Here is a 22,877-nt window from a genome sequence, read left to right as displayed (position 1 = left end):
CTGGATGAAATTTACCAGAGAGGGATTATTTACCTAGTCTTTCCTTATTAAATCTCACTTAAGCCCTTGCAACCTCAGAACTATACTTACCTTCCCTAGTTTCCTACCATAGACCTTGAGGTCTGGTTAATTTAATCACCTCTTTTCTAAACCAGGAATAAGTGCTCTGTTTATTAGGATACTATATGAAGAAGAAAGGCCAAAAAAAAAGAAACTTGAGGACACATTCATCTTTTCATCAGCTCTTACAATGCTGACTACACTTGCATGCAATAGGAATCCTGGCAGGTACACAAGGGAAACATCATCAAATACAAAAAACCTGTCAGGATTATATAGCTCAGTAGATATTTCAACTTCACATGGAGAAATGAACAAATGCCATAGATTATCTTCCTTTTGTCTTGTAAGCATTAACAGCTTGTATCTATCACTGGCTAACAATCCAGGAGAAAGAATTTTAAGTCGGTGTTGGTGATGCAGCTTAAATAAATCACAGAGCTCAGAAGTCAGAGTATTACACACGATGTGATCACTTTGATTAGACAAATCTGTTCTTCTCCACCATTTAAACCCAGGGCCACTTGTGTAAACGCTATCGTGACAATACAGAGCTTTTTGTTTGAGGTATGGGGCAGCGCCAGCAATATCCTTTATTGCAAAAATTACTCTGCCACAGAATAGAAAACACTTTGTATCTCTGTGAACATTTCACTAGCTAAAACAGGCCTCCAGCTGTACAGGAAATCATTTGCATGTACTATTCACCTGCTGGCACAGAAAAGCCAAATACTTCCTTGATAGCATACAAATTGCTTTCCTGTCTTGGTGTACCCAACCACCCTCAATCTTTGCTCCCTTCCCTGCCAACCCAAACTTGTTGAACTTGTTCCTGGTAAAGATAAATAATATAAAAATGTGGCCCAGGTGAAATCAGACAAATAGATTCTTCTTAGAAGTATTGTACATCAAGAACTCCTCTTCATGCTTCTGACTGAACAAAGGCTATTCTGAGGAAAAGACAAAAGTAAATCTGAGAGTATCAAGGCTGCAGAAAGACATGGGAAGATTTTGGAAAACCAGAAGCATTGTGGAAATCTAGCTTCAAGCCTCACAGAATAAATATCCACTACCACTTTCTTTGAGCTTAAATCCCTAAATGTAGCTAACTCATTATTCTACCTGTACAATCTAAAAATCAGTACTGAATCACTAGGAGAATTTTATTCCTGCCACTCTCCTCTTTCAAATTGTAAATATGACAAAGAAATGAAGAACGCTTATCCTTCCTCAGCTGCTGCAACCTGACAGACGCAAGGAACTGTACAAGCACGGTTGAATTCAGTATTACACCACACCTCTGAAATGCCCATTAGAGTTCCTTGTTATGGTGTGGAATATATTCCTCTTGCATTATCCTTTATGGTCTGGACTGTGATATTACCTGTATAACCACAAGCTATTGTCTGGAACCAGAAATGGTTGCCCTTACTCCTTTCTTGGTTAGTTGCCAGAATAACGGCACATTTCCAAAGTACGCAGTAAAATCAGGACTGAGGAAACAGCCTCAAATTCTCCTTCAGTTGTCCTTGCCACCAGATCAAGCCAATGATCTCATCAGTTGGGTGATGAGGAAAGAAACTACCAAAGCCCCTTCTCTACAGTTTAGACTGACTGGCACACTTGTGCTCCTGAGGTGCTCATGTCTTCTGCAACTCTGAGATTTTCCCTGGAGACATTTTTGTATAACTTATAAATTATATTCTGCTTGACGGCTACTACTGTGCTTCTGTGCTTCTAAGTCCTCAGTAGAAGACATTTTATGGACAGAATCACAAGACTGAGAATAATCTCCACCAGCAGATTACAACTTTAACTGCTACAGAAGAAGAATGTCATGGAGCAAAGAAAAGACCTGTTACCCTGCAACAACGAGCTGTTTGCCTTATAGAATATAGTTTACAGTTAGAATGGGAAACTGAAGCACACCTTAATTAAGTCTCCATATGTGAATACTTGCTGAGACAAATCTATAAACATGTGCACAATTCCAAAGTTCCAACACCAATTTTTACTATAGAAATTATCTGCAAAAGCTGATGTCCTAAATATAACTATGCTTTTAAAATTACTCATCCTTTTATCTTCAACCATCAGACTTCCTCTTACCATCAATCTACTTGAGTGATTTAAAAGTTTCTCCTGTTGCAAATGAGAAAATCTCAGAGGACATCCCTTTTGACATAGTAATGGTATTGCTACTTCTTTTCTTCATCTTGCTTATTATCTTCTAATTCATCTTAGCAATAGTCAAGATCAAAAGAGTGTGCCTTTACCAATATTTGAGTCTCCTGCTGCCTGAAGGCCTTTTCTGTAGACCTCTATTATACGAAAGGTACAGTAGTGGTGTCTTATAGGCAGTATTTATCACATTACTTGCACAAGCCTAATTGCTTTCTTTTCATGAGAAAATTAAACTGTTGCTCTTGTGCATATTCCTTTACCCCATATCAACCTTTACTAAAATATTTAGTTGTATCTAAAGCTTTCTAAATACCAATAAAAAAATTCTCACAACTTGGATAACAGGCAACTATTAGTGGAATTAAAACAGAAGCTGATGTAACAGTCAAGAGTTGACGGTTTTAATCAAGGATATTCAGAATAAAAGACTAAAGAAAGTTCTGTGTTAATAGCACATCTCTTTCCTGATATAGAACCCAACACTAACTTTTTTTCTGTTAGCTATACAAGGTTGCACCCAAACACTTGTAAGCACAGCAGCAAATTGATTTTTGCTTCATTTCACTGATTTTGTGTTCCTAAAATAATATGATTGCATGTACTTTCTTCATTAGTAAGAACTTACAAATACATGCACTGTATAATTTGAATCTTAATTGATTTATAAACTTAAAAACGGTCTTGAATAGGTATATTGAGAAAGTATCTTGGCAGTGATACAGACATAAAGGGGAGTGGTAGGAAATACAACAAAGGTATCCCAAACCAAATCTCTGCTCCTCTCACAGTTACAAAATTCATATTGAAAGAAACAAGTTTCCCATAAAAACAGCACGTGACATTGCTTTATATTAATTTAAATACTTCTACATGTCTTTATTTTTAATCACTAACCATACAACAATATTTTCAGTCATAATGTTTTACAAGACACAAAAGGACCATGGTTCCTGGATGCCTTCTCCTGGCATAGACCAACTACATCTTCAACCTGAAATCATCATAATCTCGTTACCACTGTATTTAGATATCTGTCTGTTTGTAGGATGCTTAAAGATTTTCTTCTGTTCTCAGTGTGAGAGACTAAGAACATTAAGTTTTGGAATTGTGTTGATAGGTTAGGACCCACTCTATCAAAGAACAACCAGGTACAAGAGAAGGCAGGTCTCCTTCTCTGCAGATCAAAAGGGTTAGAAGTGATGCCAGATAATGGTTTTAGTACTTGAGAATTAGAAATATCTCTGAAATGTCAGTTTAACAGGAACTCCTTAAAAAATTAAGAAGAGGTACTAGGGAAATCTAAAGGTGTTTCACCAAGTAGTTATCTAATAGAATGGTATGTCACACAGAGACAAAGAACATTTTAGCATGTGAAAATGGGACAGTGAGAGATTAATAATTAAATAGAAAGGATCTGCAATGTCTGGTAAACAGGAAGAAGAACAAATTTAAATTCTCTCAATCTCACAGAAGAAATACAATCCGGGTGCAGTTTCTTGTAAGTGCAACTGGGATTCTCTCTCACTGCCTTCAAACGAAAAGACTGAATTTCTATTTGAAATCACTAAAGAAAATGCAACATGCTATACACCATAGCAGAAACACCCGTTCTTCCTTTTCCCTATACAAATAAAAGCAACAGTGTTGGGATTGTAAACAAGTAAAATATTAGAAATTTGACAAGTGAAATTGCTTATCCTTGCAACAACACAGTAAAAGCACAAGAAAATAAGCTCCTGGGACAAACTACAAATAGCAGCAAGGTAAGGTTTTAGAGAAAATTACTGTTCATTTCAACTCTTATAAGCTGTAGCTGTTAGCTTATCCTTTGGCCACAGCAGATGACGTACAGCTTTGGTATCTAAAAAAATTCTCTTTATGGTGAAGCTTTTGCAAGTTCCAAGAATTCAAAGAACAGTTACAGAAACAAAGAGACTTCTAAATTCTATTCATGATTAAAAAGATATGCCAGAAGAAGTTTAGCAAAGATAGAAAGCTGGATGAAATGTCACAGCAAGTAACTTGGAAAGAAAGATTGTGCAACTAGCAAACTTTTAAATCTGTTAAGCTCAAGAGAACTTACAGAAGTGCACCTTTGCCTGGATTTATGTGAAGGATTAAGGGAGACTGGTAACATACGTGGTGATATTATGGATCCTCCTAGCATTTGAACATATATGCAATCTTGGGAAAGTTTTTAAAATATATTTTTAATGTACTTTGATATCATTATTGTCTTGAAATTTAGTTCCTTTTTCAAAAAAGCTTAAGTCTTTGGCTTGCAGATGTTCCTTTATCGTTTCATGTCAAGAAGTGAAGGAAAGTGTTGTTTTATCTTTTTCCTCTTTATATTTTGTGAATTTTTCATACACAGTAAATACACTGTGCTTAAGAAACAGAGATATATCCATACAGGGAAAAAGTAGAGCTGATGAAAGATCTCCTTATTCATTTAAATCAGCACCAAAAGTTCGAGATCTGTATTTTGTGAATTTGAAAATTGACTCTACTATTTCTTCCACCCACCTATTTGTTAGATTAATTAATCATTTTTTAAATGGCTGCTTATCGACTTTGTGCAGACCTGTTCTGTCTATGCATATTTGCCATTTCTGGAAAATGTGATAAATTACCACCTATAGTCAGGCAACAGTTACTGCCATAATTAATGGCAACTACCAAAATGTGGATATTTTTGTAGGCATTTCTGCACTCCATCTGCCCAAAAAGCATAGCTGTTGAGTAGATGTGTTAGTCAAGATCACACGTGATGTTGTGCTCTTATTTGGTTGATATCTTTAATTTATTTCTGTGTAAATGAAAGCTCAAAGTATTAACTACTAAGAAATAATTCATCACAAAATTGAAAGCATCATGGAGGGAAGCTATACAGAGATGCTTGATTACAAACTTAAAACAAGATGGAAACAGCTTGTGGTGGTCAATGTATAAGATAAAATACTATGCTGAAGAATTACGAGAAAACCAGTAGAAGTTTAGGGAACATCAGAACTGGCAGCAGAGCACATGCTGGTTTCTGTCTTACTGAGTAAGGTAATCCCAGAGGAGATGACGGAAGATTGCAACTAACAGCTTTTCTCTTCACTGTAGTATGGAAGCACAAAGGGGCAAAACGTGCTTGCTACAAGAAGTCCAGCTGCATATGCAGTCGAATCCCTGTCGATACCCACTTGAAGAACCGATGCTTCTCTTTTCAAGGGACAGATTATTACAAAACACATACATTATGCTCATGATGTCTGTTATCTATAAGGGGAGCTTAATGCACTTCATACCAAAACCTTGGTGTGCTATCTTCTGAAAATACCACCCTGAAAGAAAGCAAATTGCTGGCTTTCATAGCAACCTAATAGGTCATCAAGAAAGCATACAATAACATAATTTTCATCTTTGATTCAAACCTCATGCCAAATGGAGCTGTTTTTTTCCATTTAATTTTAATTTTCATATAACTGAAAGGAGCTGACATTTGGCTGTCTAGAGGGCAAAGAAATTGGCAGGACACTTACATGATCTCACTAGCAGTATGTGCAGGGTAATAACATTATACCATTTATCTGAGGAAGATTATACTTCTCATCCAAAACTCAACACATATTGCTGCATAATTCAATTTTAAAAGCAATTTTTTAAAGTTATAAGAACAATAAAATATAATTAAACATTTCTGAACAAATAGGAAGAATTGGGACTTAATTGGAACTTAATTCCCTTGACTCACAACACTATAACGCTATTCGCACCAATGAGCAGATTAGATTAAAAAAAAAAAAAAGAGAGATATCCAATTTGCAATACAAAAAGAAAACCAATAGTATTAATATTGAAAATCAGCAAAAATCAAAATAGGCATGCAAGGAGTAAGTAACCTTTATAAACATGAATTACACTACACAGGAGACAGTGTAACTACCTAACTATAAATTTTGGAAAGCAAAAATTCTCAGAGTTAAGGATCAGTGCAATGGTGAGGTATGGCCCTATTTTTGAAGCACTGAATCACAGATTTGCAGCACTCAGCCCCTCTTTGAAGGGCAGTTCCATGATCTCACACAGTCAAACTGCCCACTTCAACCCTGTCAAAGAAAAATGAGAGAAACTAGATCCTTTCTGTGAACCCTGTGGAACTTACTAGAAGAGGTACAGCCATCTACCATCACAGACGCAGGAGAGAACATCAGGATTGGAGATTTTTGTTCAATGATTCCACTGCATCTCAGCTATTTCAGACCAGGTTTTTCTTTATATGTCTCTCTTTCAAATCAAATGAAATCTTTAAATAAAGACTGATGGGTGAAAACATATGAAGCCAGAATAAAAACTTGGTATGCCTGGCAAACCAGAACAGATAAAGCTTGCTACAGCTGAAAAACTTTGCAGATAAGTGGTTAAAATGTTTGGACAAGTAGTTTTAAAACTAAAGATATGTATAAACTGTGGAATCTACCTCCTATTGATTTTACAGAGCTCCTGACATTTGTTTTGCACTCATTTTTAATAAATGCAAGTTTGAAAACATTCACTTTACTGCTGTAATATTTTCTTTTGTTAGGGAAAGCAGAAAACTCTCATTACCTACCTGAAGAACATCTCCGAGGTCAGCAGTGCTGATATCAGGATCTTCAGTGGTATTAAAAGGAACAGGATTAATTCTTACAAGAGTGAGCACTCTGGGTTCTGGATATCTCCATAACATCATTCCTGGACTATCCTCAGTTTCATTGTAAAACACAACTTCATAGGCACCAGGCAGTTTTTGTGCTTCTGTCAAATGAAAGAAAGCTATAATCTGTTATATAATTTCTAAAAAGAAACATGCTGGTTTATGAGACCAAAGTAGTTAAAAATAAACCCCTCAGGATCAAAAGCAGAGAAAGTAAAAAAAGCAATTTCCCTGACTTTTAAAAGATTACAGCTTAATGGAAAGAAATCAAAAAACTATTTTTTTTTCATTCTAGCAGATGTCATTTCAATTGCCTTTCAAAAAAAAAGAAAAAAGTAAAGAATTCATTGTGAGAAGCAAGTAATCTTTAATAGGTTACTACTGTACTTACTTTGTAATTATTAAAATAAAGAGAATAATAATATTCTTCTTACCTGCATCTTGTATATACTGGAACAGGCCTGTTCTCAGATCATCTGAGGTATGCTCAGTTTTTGAGGCCTGATTCCTTTCCGTAGAAAAACAAGTGGGGTATCTACATTCAGACATGAATGTCTCCACACTGCTGTTTTTAGTAAGATACTCCCACAGAAGCTCCTGGAGAAGAACTAAACAGTTCAAATGCTCTTGACCCCAGAAAACCTTTAAAAAAAAAAAAAAGACAAAATGATTACCTACAATATTCAGTCGCATTTTAAGGGAAAAAAAAGGAACTTTATATTGCTTTCAGTCTGCTCTACTAATATCTTAATTTCTTCTAAGTATTCTTAACATGAAAATAATGAACAGGAACAACAAGAAACCTCTCCAAAAGAATTATGGTAAATTTGTTCTTTTCATCACTCTAAAGAATACATTCATTCATAGCACTAGCAATTGAGACAGATGCTGCCTGGAAGAGCACAGAACTAAAACGTGATATGCAAAAACATACAGCTGAGTGCAGTACATACTGCTAGGACTAGTCACAGGTCTTGCAATTTAAAATAGGATATAGCTCGCTAAAGTTTCAAAGTTTAAATTGTTCAAAGAGGATGTTGGAATTCTGGAACTCATTAAAAACTGAACATGCGACAAAGCAAAGCCGATGACTAGAAAGACATACTCTAGGTCACCTCAAGCAAATACTGAGTACAATCAGAATATAAATTGGATGTGCTGTAAGTTCTGAGAGCATGGCTTGAATTTGGAAAAAAAAAAAAAAAAAGCACAGAAATTTATAAAAATATGGAAAGTCAGAATTCAGTGTCACCTAAGGTGATCCCTGAGGCCTCAGTTCTCCACTGGTGGAGGAAAGAAGGATGCTTTTTTCCACCCATTCTCATTTATTTTATTTTTTGGCAGCTGGAACTCCAGAGCAAGGAGCTCCTAATAGAGATATTCACAGATAAGGCACCACCAGTTTTACATAAGCTCTCTAGGCTCTGCTGTAATACAAATTAACAGTGGTAGAAAATTTGGTCATATTTAGATCTGGTAAAATTAGCCCCAAATAAATTCATTTGAAAATATTCTAAAACCTATTCTGTTGAACTTTTTTTTTTCTTTTCTTTTTTTTTTCCCTGAAGAGCTAATTACTGCAGGATATATTCTAATAATTAATTGTTTCTCAGATTTATAGATGGTCCTTGTCAGAAAATAAAATAAAATTGAAAAACAAACACCAAAACACCTTTTTAGTAATAATATGCAGAGGTTGTCAGCCAAGTATTTGTGAAAAACAAATCAAAAAGAAGCAGAGAAACAAACTGACTTTATTGATTAATATATGTATATATTTAGTTCATATTATTCGCTTAGCCCTATTCCAAGTGCTATGGTATTAAGAACTTTTGATGTCGATTCTGGGAAAAGGTCTAATTACACAACTAAATGTCAAAATTTCCTTTTTTTGTTTTATATACTTGATTTATATATTTATTTTAAAACATTTGGTGTGTATAGATACTACAATAAAAATAATTAAAACAAGACATATCTTAAAGCCTACTTGTTTAAGTCCCACAGAATCTATTTTTCATTTCAAGAACTCCCATGTTTCTTGGACTGGTTTCAAGCTATGGGCTTCCATACTTCCAAAAAGGAGAAGACAGCATGGAAAACTGAGTATTAATTACTACAAAAAACAGTTTATAATTACTCCCCTGAGAAATTTGTGTAAGTTTAAAAAGAAAGGATATGCATTTCTTAAGACTACCCGTAGGCATTACAGAAACATAGCTCATGGACAGACAAACACACAGAGATCAGAACAGGGTCCTAAATATTAAGTGTTAGTAATTTGATCCAGTACTTTTAAGGGAACACACACATACAGCTACAATACATAGCTTAAGTAGCATTAAAAAAACAAGAACACAACAACACAAAAAATCTTACACAATTTCTCAATCAATGATTTTACATAAAAGAATACTTGTTTTAAAAGGTAAAAATAAAATAAAATAAAATAAAATAAAATAAAACAAAACAAAACAAAACAAAACAAAACAAAGCCAACCAAGCAAACAATCAAACAATAACAAAAACACACCCAAATGAGCTCTTGTTATCTGCAAAGCTTTACAGGCTCCCATGCAATTTGCTTGTAAAATCTCAATCATCCAAAGCCAGGCGAGTTCGATACCAGAACCATAAGCATCTCATACAGACCTGCAGCAGTCCTCCTCTCAAATCAATGTATATTTTTGGAATGGATTGCTCTGGGCCAGGATCACCGCTGTGCTTACACCACTTGGCTTCCACACTAACAGAACAGCAAAAAGGGCCGATCAGAGACCTGGTTCTTTCTTTGAGACTTGTTTTAAGTAGGAAATCTTTTATGTCCAGGACAAAAGATGATCCATGGATTCCTAAAAAGACAGACGGAGAATTTATTCTACCGGTAGTTATTCTCCCAGCATTTTTATGCCTGTTGTTCAAATTCACTTTAGGATGACATTGTGAATCTGTACCAGCACGCAGTTTCCCATAGAAGCAGTCCCACTGACTTCCATGGAAATATTTCTGTGGATCACAGCTCTCCTGTCCAAGCAGGAGGATCACAGACCACAAGACTTTTTTTTCCTTCAGCTTGCTCTTCCAACATTATTGAGTACACTTAATGCAGTGTCGCAGTTATGGAGCAGGTATGTTTCATGCACATTCCTTACAAAGAGCTATTTGCCAAAGCATTATGACTTTTTACATGTGTGAGTATTTTAAGGTTTATGAGAAGAGACATTTTTCATTAAACTATGAAATTTTTTCAGAAGAGTATATTAAGAACAAGAACAGCTGCTTCACTTGATTATATTTTAAAGTGATAGGAAATAGCTATTTTGAATTATTCTCTCTGCTTTTGTTCACGTTACCTATAAAATATTGCTTTGCTCGACTTTGGAGTGCTTAGCAGGAGAATAAGAGTAATGTTTGAATTCAAATAATTCAAAGCAATTACTGTAACTCAAAATATATAACATGTGTTTACCTAAAAAACAATTTAATCTAAACTTTTCACATCATAACCATTTGCAGTTTACATAGCTTTATAAAACATAAAAAAAGACAATGGCATGTTAGATTTATGATAGGCCTTGTATACTCTCATTAAAGTCAAACATTGTTAGGAAAAAAACCACCATCTAGAAATTTCACATCTCCTGTGAATTTAACTTCTGCAATCACGATTTAATAAAACAAACCGTACTTAATATCTCTTTAATTCTTTTGTATATTTACATGAAAAGTACTACATCTGATGTAGTGTTAACTTTACTCTTCTGGTGCTCACAGTTGGAAAAATCACACCGAATATTGAATGTCACCATGCTTTACAATGCCCATGGCTTATTTTTCTAATGAAACAATATTTACAAACAGTGAATGATTCAAAACCACTTAAGGCTTACACATACAGATATTTCATGGCATAGTTCCACTTAACAATTTCATACCCTCGCTGGTAGAAAAGTCCCCCCAAAATACAACTTTCTATTTTGAATACATGCTGTAAAACTTCTCCTATGAATCTTTGAGAATCCAGAAAAAAAGTTTGTCTGCCTCTTGGGATGTTATGATTTCATAATACCAAGAAATATTTTATACAATGGAAGGAAATATATTGGATTTTTTTTATATTTATCCAGCATCCACTAGGAAGGTGGTCCAACAGTCCCAATAGTTCTAATGGCATTGAATTGTATTCAGCTTGAGTAGGAATCACAAACAAGAATAATCATTCCCTTGAGCTGTTTGGAGTTTAGTAAGAATGATCAAGGGCTCGAGTGGATTTTTGTTCCATGCCAATCAAACAGGACTCTTGCCACTGATTGTGAAAGGGATTTTAGCTCAGGGTTATTTAGGCTGGCTTCTGAGTCCCCAGGCTTGGTGTTACGTGTAAAAGGCTTACACGTCAGAAACTGTTCAGTGTTTTTCTGACACTACAGTGATAACCAAGAATACAAACAACGTGATGCCTCTCCTTTGGTCTGAGTTCAGACTTGGTTCTGCAAAACTGTGGAATGAATCAGCTTTACATACAGTCTTAACCCAAGAAAAAGAGGCGTTTTAGGGCAAGAGATCACCCTCACCCTGCTATGCTCAGTTTGGTTATTTTCAGAGGCATTACAATCTTTGGAAATTCTTTTTTTTTAATACTCTACACGGAACTTTGTTTTTAAAGAGGAGAAATTCCTGTTAACTATTGCACAATTCCGCAACATACAGAAATGTTCTATAGTTTTATTGGAGTATGTGCCAAGTTGCAGAAATAACAAAAGGGAAAAAGGAATGCCAGAATACAAGTGGTTTTATTTATGTTTTCTTTCACTGGGATTACACTTGGAAGGATTATGTTTTGCAGTCTTTTTCTGTTGTCATTTCATCTCCACGAAGTACAAAGAAAACACAATATTCAACTGCTTAAAAACAGAACTGAGCATTCAGCACATAATCCTGCTGGTTCAGAATCAGCAGTGCCTTTTTTCAATCACTATGTAAACAACTGAGAAATGAAGACACAATTAACAGAAAAGGATGTGTTGGTAAACTCTAAACAAATAAATATTACGAAACACCTCCACAGATTGTTTCCTACAAATACCAGGTAAAGCTCACAGACCCAATGAGAGATTTTTCTTCTCACTGGGACACAGATTGCTCTTCCATGGGCAAACATGACACCTTTGTCCTTCCCAGCAGTTCTATGTACATGCTCCCCAGGGGATGAAGTGAATCTTAGCATAAAAGCTACTGTGCTCTTAATAAAAAAAATGCAAAGAACATTCAGATAAGTTTGGGTAAAGGGATGTCCTGAGGAAGCTTAAAGAAAACAGATGAAGATTGACACGGATGCACAAACCCTAAAAAGTAATAGCAAACAAAGAGGGCACGACGGAAGCTTCAATAGGGTACCATCAGGACAGAAATCCGAAAACAATGACATTAGAAAAGAAATAATCTCAAATCCTAAGGGAAGGGAGTGAAGAAATATCAGTTTGTGTTAGAAAGGAGCTTATTTTAGCATTGCTAAATGCCATCCTAAAATTCAAAGTATAAGCTCGCTCAGTGAAGTTGCTTTCCTAAGAATGAAGCAACCATCTCAGAAAGGTAAAGATGCAAAATATTTCTCCTCTGTTTTTTTCCTCCCACACACAATTTTCTGACAGTCCTTTCATGCATCTCTCACAAACTTCTATTGTAGAATTCTAACTTCAGTTTAAACAGATTAAATCAAAGTCTCCATTTGAAGTGAACTTGAGATGGCACCACACAGAAGCAATATATCTTCATAAACGATTGTTGTGATATGTAGAAGTTAACTTGTTCTGTTTGGATTATTGCTCATGAACACCAACACACTTTTCAGTATGTGCAATAATTTACTTCTAGAAACAAATAGTTTCATGACTTTTAAAATACTCCTCCAAGAGACTAATAAATATGAAGCACTTGCTTTAGACAGTGTTTAAAAAATGCTGCCAACCCTCCATTGTCAGACCCCACCCCGACTCACAATAGCACCTCAAGATGCTGCCAGGCTAAGTGAGCAGAGGTTTCTCTATGTCACTGCAAGGATTACCTTATGATGACATATATTCAAAAGGAATATCTAGATATATTTATACAGTTGGAAATAATGTAGGAGGGATTGAAAAACAGCTCACACTTACTTGGTAATATCTAGCAATTAACTTGCACAGAAATTAAAGATGGAGATCATTACAAGAGAATAATGAATAAAATTTACTAAAAGACATTTGCTTTGATTTGTAACATCTCCTTTCTTTTTTCCCAGTCAGTAAGGACTTGATTTATACTAATATAAACATTAAAAAGACATTTCATAGAATGTGAGTACCCCAATATAACTATCTTGGGGCTTACCAATAATAGAAGGCTCCACATTAATTAAACTGCCCTGTGTGCATGAATCTCTGTGTATGCATGCATAGAAAAACAGAGCTGGCCCATTTAAATAGCTGCAGCAAATACACTGAAATAATCCTTGCCTTACAGTAACAATCATGTATGTTTAGGCAAAACAGGTGTTAAGAAAGAGTTCTGTTATTTTTCCTGGTTCACAGACAAAGGGAGAGACAATGTTTTGACATAGCTACATACATCTTGTTTTCAAAAACATTTAAAAATACTTATACTTGAATCTACTCCAAATGAAACAAGTAGAAATGCAGCAGGAGTTTTTTTCCTTCTATAATGCACTATACTGCTCTTCCTTAGGTAGCTGCAAATCCTGTTCGGTGCACTGCACTGTCACCTAATACGACAGAAAGCACTATTTTCGTTGGTAAATTTCTACATGAGGAAACTGTTTTAAGAAAATGGAAGCATACATAATAAATACAACAAATTGCACCGGACTACACACAAGCTATATTTTGAAAAGCCTGTTGGAAGCGAGTCGCAGCTTTACTATAAATCTTATCTCTAGGAAGAAAATTGCTTTTCCGAGTTTGGGGCAGCTCAGGAACAAGACCAGCAGAGCCAGAGCCTGCTCCCCAGTTCAGACTGGGCAAGAGGCAAGTGAGTGATGGGGCCTGCACCCCGCAGCAGGCTGCGCTCCCACCCTTAGCGTCCTCCACTGCTGGACAGCGGAGACAGAACCTCTTATTAGCAATAAGAGGTTAATTAGCAAGTAGTTTTTCTTATCACCTTCTACTTTATGTCACACATTCCACAAGTGATAAACTGTGATACTTGCTTCTGAGCATTTGTTCCTCGTATTTGCACCTTTAGTACCTATTTTATAGCTGCCAAAGACAGGACAGCGATGAATATGTAAATATATTATAATTACCTACATGAACTATTTTCCTCGAAAACTCTAAGATACATCACCTAATGAGTACTATAAAACTATACTATGGTATAGTTTTTCCAGAAAACTTGAGATACATAACCTAATGAGTACTTATACTATGGCTACACTGCTTTGTTGATAGGTATCCTCTAAGAAATAGCTTCTGACAAAAAAGGGTCACAAAGCTATGAAAATAACTACAGGGAGAATACTGCAGTTAATTTAAGAGGCAGCCAATTTATCCAAGTGTGGAAACAGCAGTAGCAAACAAACGGTGAGACACATAGTAAGGGACAATTTTCCAGGAGAGATTTAGTTAACAATCCACTGACTGCACTGGATTTCTCATTAGTCTCGAGCTGAATCTTATGATAGTTCATTCTCCCCATGAGAACAATATTTACACATTACCAATTAACTATTCTTTAGTAAAAGAGCGTTTTTCAGCGTTACATATGGACACATGTGGGCTCTGTAAAAACATGAGATGTGTAACACACGGTAAACAGAAAGTAATGATCTTAAACAGGCCAAACCCTTGAATTCGTCACTAATAAATGTCCCCATGCATTCAGCAGTCCTGGCTGCTGGGAGCCTGTTTTCTTCAAATACTTCAAACACTAAAATCCAGGAACATTTATTATTTTAATCCATTACAGGCAGTGCTTGATTTAACTTTATTGGTTGTGGTGGTGGTGGTGGTTATAGTGGGGGTAAAGCTATGTTCTTTTACACATCATTTCAAAAGGGCTTAATTATATTTTATAGCTCAGGCCAGGAATCCTGCTTGTTTTGTGTCTAACAAGGTTCAAATGGAGTTCAGGTCAGTGATGAATCAGAAGAGAAGTCAAAGATGGTTATCTATTTGAAATGAGCTCATCTCCCTTAAAGAATAACTGGGCAGGTACATCATGTTCATTACACTACTGAATACTAAAGAGCTGAAAAATTTCAATTCACGTGTTGATTTGGTATTTTTGGATTCTGCCTAATTGGAGAGGGTGTATTAAAATTTAGATCTAAAGGGACTTTCAGTTTTGTTCAAGACTGTCTTTCGTATACAATAATTCTTAAGCTATTCGTAAATTACTATACTGACCTGTCTTATTCTAATTAAATGGAGAAAAATGTATAATGGAAAACAATGAAAATACTGCCTATTTCACATTTGTGAGGCCAGCTTTCAGAATGGACTGAGAGCTATACTGACATCAGTAATACTTAACTCTTGTATCATAAATATTTTATCTTTAGTAATAAGTAGCTCTCGGAAAGGTGACTAAATTTTCTTATTCCTGCTTTACAGATGGGCATGAAGAGGTTCTTCAATTAAAAAATTGTATCTACACATTTTTGTATCTTAATTTTAGGCATTTGGTTGCAAACACTGGTTTAGTTTCCAGGTATACCTGATACCTGTGACTCTCTTATAGACTTGTAGATATTTAGTGCCTATTAAAAAAAACCACAACAAACAGATGTTGAATGGTTGTACAGTAAACAAAGCATCACAAAAGTGGAAGCTGCTCAAAATGTAGCCCTACATAATTGCCACATGGTTGAACTAGAATTACAGCGTTGCTGTCTTCTCTTTTGCTCTATGCTTGATTCATCAGATTTCAACAGCTTTAATGAACTAAATAGTCTGTGAACTAGATGGTATCCTCTTGTAGGTGGGCCATCCTGCAGATAGTGCCTGGCAGCACCTTAACTGCTTGAGCCTCTGAAACGCAGTGAATGAATCATGCTTGTGCAAGTCCAAGGCTTGACAGATACACCCAGGCTATACAAGCTGACTGCAGAGGTTGAGACAGAAAATACATCTCCCTGCTCTCCTGGTTCTCCAGCATTAAAGACAGTCCAGGTCCAGGCTCCTGTATTCCAACTTTCTCCTCTCTTTCACCCTTCCTCCCTCTGCCCTCCTTTGTACACTTTTCTGAATTCTCTTTTGTGCCAGTGTGGCCATTAAGGTGTCCCCATCCAGTGAGCCAGATGAAGGAGATGATCTCGCTGGAAACTCTTCTTTCCTGTTGGATTAGTTTTCAGACAGATCAGTGCCCTGACTCAACTCACTGAACAGCTGCATGAGTAACAGAGCTAGTACAAGGCAAAGTGTGGAAACGCATGGCCAAGATAACCTAAAGTTCCTATGGAAATGCACCCTTCCTCTGGGTAGGAAGCTGGTGAAATCATCCCATTAAAAATATGCCTGTCATAGAAAAAGCAGAAACATGTCACCAGCATGTCAGCAATTTAAACAACCTGGGGAACTGGCCCTTAAGACGGAACAATAATGACTGATCGCTGCTTTCTGTACTTCAAGCTATGAAATATAGATTGAACTGGAGGAATTGCACAGAAAGTATCAAACGTAAAAACAAAGAACTCAGCTTTCACTATTATCTATATTTCTTTGTGAATTTAAACATTCTGTAGAATCGACTACTGTGAAAATGCTGTACCTGCTACATACAGCACTGGGGTCCACGTAACAAAAGAAATTCCAGACTCAAAAAATATGCAAACACTTTCACAATAAAAGCATACAAGATTACAGAAACAACTGTATTTGTTCTGAATTGAATTTCATTTGAAGTCTACTGTTTGAAGTTATTTTAACAGTAAATGCAATTCCACAACATTGGCGTGCGCTGTCTTGAATCAACAACCTACAACCGATTTTCTTCTTTTTTTTTTTTTCTTCCAAGTTAACATGCTAGCTCCTCAGTAGCAATTCTGAACCCTGTTACAAAGCACCAGTAGGGAATCTGACCAGGATTAATAATGGTACTCAGTCCTGGGATTAGGTGGTGTCTTGTTTCATGGATTTTAGGCCATCTGTTCTTCCCTCCTACATTATACTCCTGCAGAACTATAAACGCACCTCCACCTCGGGGACTATAGAAAGGAATTAGAATTCTTCTGCTTTTCATTATCACAAGATTCAGTAACTCATTTCATTGTCAAGATAATCCCCTTTTACTCTTTCTTTTGCGCTTGCAGGGTATGCCAAAATGACAAATAAAATCCCAGATGTTAGAGACCTGATGAGGTCTCCACCTTTTCTTGAGTGTTGGGTTTAAGCTACTTGGGACATGGTGTCAAATCTGACAGGACCCTGATGCCCACACCCAATATTCATTAAGGTTTGTTAGTGATTTGTATAGCTGTCTACAAGCTGCACTTCCACCTCAATCCTCGGTGGCCATTTAAATATTTAGTTTGTCCTCTGGCTTTTACTGACAAAGAATTAATTTCCTATTGTTCAAGTGTTGGAAAGAGTTTATATTTCGTTCTAAAAGTAACAAAGGTCTTCTGGGTGTTGTAAATGGCTTGTTACTGCTGCATATTATTTTAGGTAGTCATATCTAATTTAATGTTTTATTTCCCCGTGGGCTAACTTGCATATCTGCAGCATCAAAAGGCTATGACAACGCCTTAGCAGAGCGTTCTCAAGAGAGCCGGTTAACTCCGAAATGAAGTTTGGTCTTTGCTCTACATCAATTAATAGCAGCATTTAATTTCTAATATTTCAGTAAAATATCTTGAGTATGTAAATTCTCTCAGGTTTAATAAAACTACTTGCGATTATCATAGACTCAACTAGTGTTTACTTTTTTCCCCTTCTTTATATGCTAAAGTAATTATATCTGCATTCAGGACAAAGGGCTGGGAACTCTGTCTGTGATCTTTGGAATATTTTATGTCCTTAACTCCCTGACTTCAGACACTGCACAGCAAGACTTCCCTCCCATGTCCAGCCAGAGCAAAAAAAGGCTCCACTGAGAGGCTACGAGCTTCTTGCTGTCTTGCACTCTGGGGAGAGTACAGTCCTCCACTTCTCTCATTTATCTGCTATTCTGGCAGGTAGGTAGTGCTAATTTCAACACCAAACCTAAATTAACTGGAAGTCTTATGCTGAGAATTGCATTCTGTTCCCTAGTATTTATTACTAAAAACAATTTGAACTTGAATGGCATGTGACTGTTCCAGAGTTAGCTACATAGCTCAAGTGTGATACCAAGCAGTCGCAGGCTGAGACACTTGAGAGGTCTAGCCACTTTCTAGAAAATGCCACATACCTCAGAGGACAAAAATCACTGAACCAGGACTAATGATAATTCTTGAACTCAGGTTTTTCGTCAACAGTACAAAAAAGCTGCCAAAAATGAGCTAAATGTTGCTTGCTTGCTAGTATGAAACTGGTACAAGTTTTACCTTGTAACTCTGAGCCACAAAACCTAAAATGACTACAATTAATTATCTTATTTAACAATGACGTGACTTAAGTTCTTGTCCTTTAAGAGTACCAGAAAAACATATACATTTAGGCTTTTCTACAGTAAAATTAATAACAGTTTTGGAGGAATGTTTTTTTCCTTCCTTTTTTTCCCCCAATACACTGCATCACATTCTACAACAATATTACTTTACTAAAACCAAAATACTCAGGATTTCACCGTAAGTACAGAGAAGAACATAAGTATTCTAGCAGAAATACTAACCACATTGTTATAAGTAACTGTTGTATTAAAACATGAAAAATGTCCAAAAAATGAAGTCCCTTGAAACACTAAAGGTTTGGGGTTGTATAACAGTGCAGCAGAACATGTAGAAATGAAGGTGTTTTAATTTGATCCAACTGAAATGTGAGCATTCAATACCTATAATTAATTTTTTTAAAGTGAAACAAATAATTCAACTAATTAGCCATTCTGTTTTTCAGAAGCTACAACTTTCTTACTTTCACAGAAAAAATTAAGAAAAAAAAATAAAACAGAAGGCCTTTATCTTCCATTATTAAGCCACAAAAGTCTAGAGGGAAAACTGATAATTAAGAAAAAACTCTATGGCAAGCTTTTTTCTTAATTTCAACTAAAAAAAAAATCAAACCATTACACAAGGTCATGCACTTTTGTTTTCCCCCTATAAGGGAGTAAAAATGCCGACAATACATTCTTATGAGTTTTTTTCTAAATAATTCCTAGCAAATAGGATTCCTTACAAACCAACTTCATCTCCTGCATTAAAACTCATCTGGAAAAGGGGTCGTTTACACTGTTTATAAAACACTGCCACATAAAATGTGTAAAAAAACATATTTCACTAAAAATAGCTTGCGTAAGTAAGGGATTAGAGTAGTTTCTACTGCTGTAATTGTTCCTTTGTAGTTTTTTCCATGATGTTTTTGAACAGTGTTTTTAACTATGTTTATTAAATTCAGCACATCAAAAAGGATCAAAGAGAAAGCTAGTGAGAACCAAAGAAACCCCAAGCGTATTGTGTTGTCTCACTGGGGAGTTATGCAGATTCAAGTAAACAAGTGCAAATTGTTGAGGTTTTAATGAAAATTTTCTACAATTATTGTATCTGAAGTCATTCTATATAATAACATCTGTACAGCAGATGGCCATACTGTACAAAGGCAAGCAATGCTCCTTTTTCTTTCTCTGTTTTAACAGTACATCTGAGATGACTACTTTTGTCATTGTGCTTAGTTTGGTTCAGCAAATAATTCGTAAAATGCAGCTGCTGCAGATGGTCACAATAGTTATTTGACTGTAAAATCAAAGACACGGTGAAGTATTTGTGTATTAGTTTCATCCTGTAAAAAAAATCTGACATTAACCCTGTTCAGCTCAAAAGGTGTATCTATAAAACGTTCTGTAAAAGGAAAAGTAGTGAAGAATTGATGTATTTAAATGCTCCTTGCTCCCAAGACACAGCTACTACACTTTTTTTTTTAAAATTGAGTTAACTTGCATAATTTCTTTGTAATAATAAAACAAATCTAGTTAGTAACTGTGGTATTCTTTTAAGTAATTCAACACAAGATTTTAACACCATTTCCTTCACACAGAGTAATTAATTTTGTTTCCTGAATTTATATTTTTCAATTTGGTTTCTATCAGCACCTTAATTTCAAATTGATAATTTTAAATAAAAACAGAATTTATTAAATGGTTATTTTTTACAGTTTCAGTCAGCTTTGTGGAAGTGTGCCTTTTGTACTTGAAATAGGAAAATGTCTTGTACAGTCACACTTGCACGCAAAATGTCATGCACATGTATTTATCTTTTTATAAAGCAAAGATAAAGCAACTTTAACTGCAGAAAATGTGAAAAGAGTCTGTTGATATCTATTTATTGTCTTGTTATGGCCGTTCTTCATACAGAAGAACTACTGTTTTCATTAGATTCAGCATCACTATTTATTATTTATTATCATTATTTATTTAACGCTGCTTGCCAGACTACAAACATGCTGAAGATTCACGCATGGCTTGTGACACGAAAAATAAAGATCCTTTTCCTCAGACTGCCAGAAGAATTAAGAATTAGAGCTTCGTAGCAGAGTGTTTCTGAGGCTTTAATGCACACGGCAAGGTAAGTCCTCCTTCTGGGAGGATGAAAAATTCCAGGGTAAGTGATACACTCTGCTGAGTTTGCCAAATTGCTTTATAGTGCAGTGACGGAACAGGCTCGGCTTTGATATATTGAAGCTTGCTGTGGACACCATAATGTACCATGGGACGGATAATGTATAAATGATAGAGGGGAAGTGATGGAAGGAAAGAGGATTATAACACGCAAAGAAATCTAGAACTATTTAAAGGATATTAAAAAGACCCCTTACTCCGTTGCAGTGCTTTCTATGCCAGGATTGCGATATGATTGGAAAAGCGTGGGAATGCAGTCACTGTTCCTGCCTGCACTGCTGTTTATTTATGGGTAAATCAGGAGTTTTAGGCTCCAGCACTTTCACAGGCTTTCATGTCCTATGAACCTTAAATTTTTCATTTTTAACTTTTAAAACAATAAAGAAGTACTGAAACTTGCTGGCCTGAGGAGAAATACTTCTGATGAAAAAGAAATAAATCACCACCTAGCTTGGCCTGGGACTCGCTCCTCTCAGCTACAGACCATTTTATCTCTCAAACGACTCTGCCAAATACCTACATCTGGCTCAACTCCAGATCATGCAAATGTACCATCTTATTAATTACATTAAAAAACTAATAAAGCAATTTATGAAGATATTCAAAATGTCTTGATTTTAAACCAGTCTCTGGCATTCTGCTAATTCCACCCAAGGTGTAAAATTTCCTCATATTTTTGCAGCAATGAAAGCAATTTTTGGGACAGGCACCCTCATTTTCTCTGCGAGACTCTCAGCTGGGCAGAGGAAGCATGTAACAATTTAAAACTTCACCAGCCTGGAGCAGAATAATGTTAGGACCCAATATTTACATAGCAGCATATGTCAGGACTGAACACTTTTTTCTTCTTTCTTTTAAAACATAAATATAGGGTCCTAGCAAGCAAATGTAGTTACTGAGTGAAAACTGTCAAAATGTTGTCCTTTGAATTATGTGCTGCATAGCCAGAATCCCAGAATCACAGTTCTTGTAGCCATCATTCCATCCAGAATTCTGTCAATAAATTAATAATCACAGTCCAGGGGATATTAACTACAAAATTATGCACTCTTGGGTGCTACTGAAAGGAAAACTCAGGTGATGGAGTCTATTGTGGTTTTGCTATTTTCTGCTGTGGGTTTACTATGTCAGCTGGAGGAGTTCCCCTTGATGGATGTCCCATGCTTTAAAATGGTTACTAGACCACCACTTGAACAAATCAGCAGCAATTCTAATTTTCAGAAACTCTTACCTGTAGTTTTATGGCCACTTTTAACATTCAGGCTTCCACTGAGGTTTGATAAAGAGGCTAACAAACACGGTTTACTCGGATGTGGGATGGTTTCCATAGAAACAACCATTTGGACAGTGTGAATGGAAATTTTCTGGAAGCAGGACAGAGCTTGCCATAGGTTTTCTTGTACCGAAACCTTCTGCGCAGCATTGGTGTGTGCTGCAGGTAGCAAGTCCTTTCTACTGGAGTGTTTGGCTACTGAAGCGCCGGCCCCATCTGGATGAATGCCAGCTGATGGAGCAGCCTCCTTCCTGGGCTCATAATCATTCGTGGTCATGATTTTTGTCAAAAACTGGTTTATTTGATCAAGTCTGACAAAACTCAGATTTGCTTTCAAAGGTTTTGATATATCCACATTGATGTCAGCTGTAGGAGAGAAGTGGAGAAAAGTATTAGAAGTTACAGTGCAATTATTCAAGAAATGGAAAAATGTTAGGCTTTTAGTGAAGAAAACATTATTTCTACTATGTTTCATTAATGGGACTTAATGATAAATATGATAAAGCAATATTTTTATGAATAAATCTGAATTAATGCACCATGAAATGTACAATTTTCATCATTTAGAATTCTAAAGGAAGAAACATGTCTCAACCTAAATCTTATTTTCTTGTTTCTTGCCAGGGACCACCACAGCTATCTGAAAGGTATACACTTCATTTCAGTGTGTAGGAGGGTAAATACATAGTCCTTTTGTGTCAAAATGAAAATATACTTCACATTCTCTTGAGTTTTCCATACAGTAGAACTATTTGACTAAACTCCAAAGCCAACAGTGAACATTTTCAACACATTTAAATGAGTGAATAACATGTATATTCTTTTGCTTCTTACACAACTTATAAGCAGTATTCTTCAATGTATTACCATGTTGGAGTGTAAAATAAAATCAAATATAAATGCTGAGGTATGTTTAGATTTCTTTTTTTTTTTTTT

General features: G+C 35.8%; 1 protein-coding gene across 1 annotated transcript in view; it reads right to left on the bottom strand.

The window, feature by feature from the left end:
• Positions 1-22,877, bottom strand: part of VPS13B (vacuolar protein sorting 13 homolog B) — a 476,457-nt gene that overhangs the window by 81,685 nt on the left and 371,895 nt on the right. The window contains exons 36-39 of the mRNA XM_035546369.2: positions 21,900-22,307; positions 9,581-9,780; positions 7,363-7,570; positions 6,845-7,029 (exon numbers count right to left, since the gene is read on the bottom strand). Coding sequence (XP_035402262.1) covers positions 6,845-7,029; positions 7,363-7,570; positions 9,581-9,780; positions 21,900-22,307 — 1,001 coding nt within the window. The remainder of the gene's footprint in view (positions 1-6,844; positions 7,030-7,362; positions 7,571-9,580; positions 9,781-21,899; positions 22,308-22,877) is intronic.

Source organism: Cygnus atratus, chromosome 2 (genome assembly GCF_013377495.2).
Source record: "Cygnus atratus isolate AKBS03 ecotype Queensland, Australia chromosome 2, CAtr_DNAZoo_HiC_assembly, whole genome shotgun sequence".
NCBI lineage: Eukaryota > Metazoa > Chordata > Aves > Anseriformes > Anatidae > Cygnus > Cygnus atratus.
Note: the sequence above shows the minus strand (reverse complement) of the source record. Positions and strands in the feature narration are given on the sequence as shown.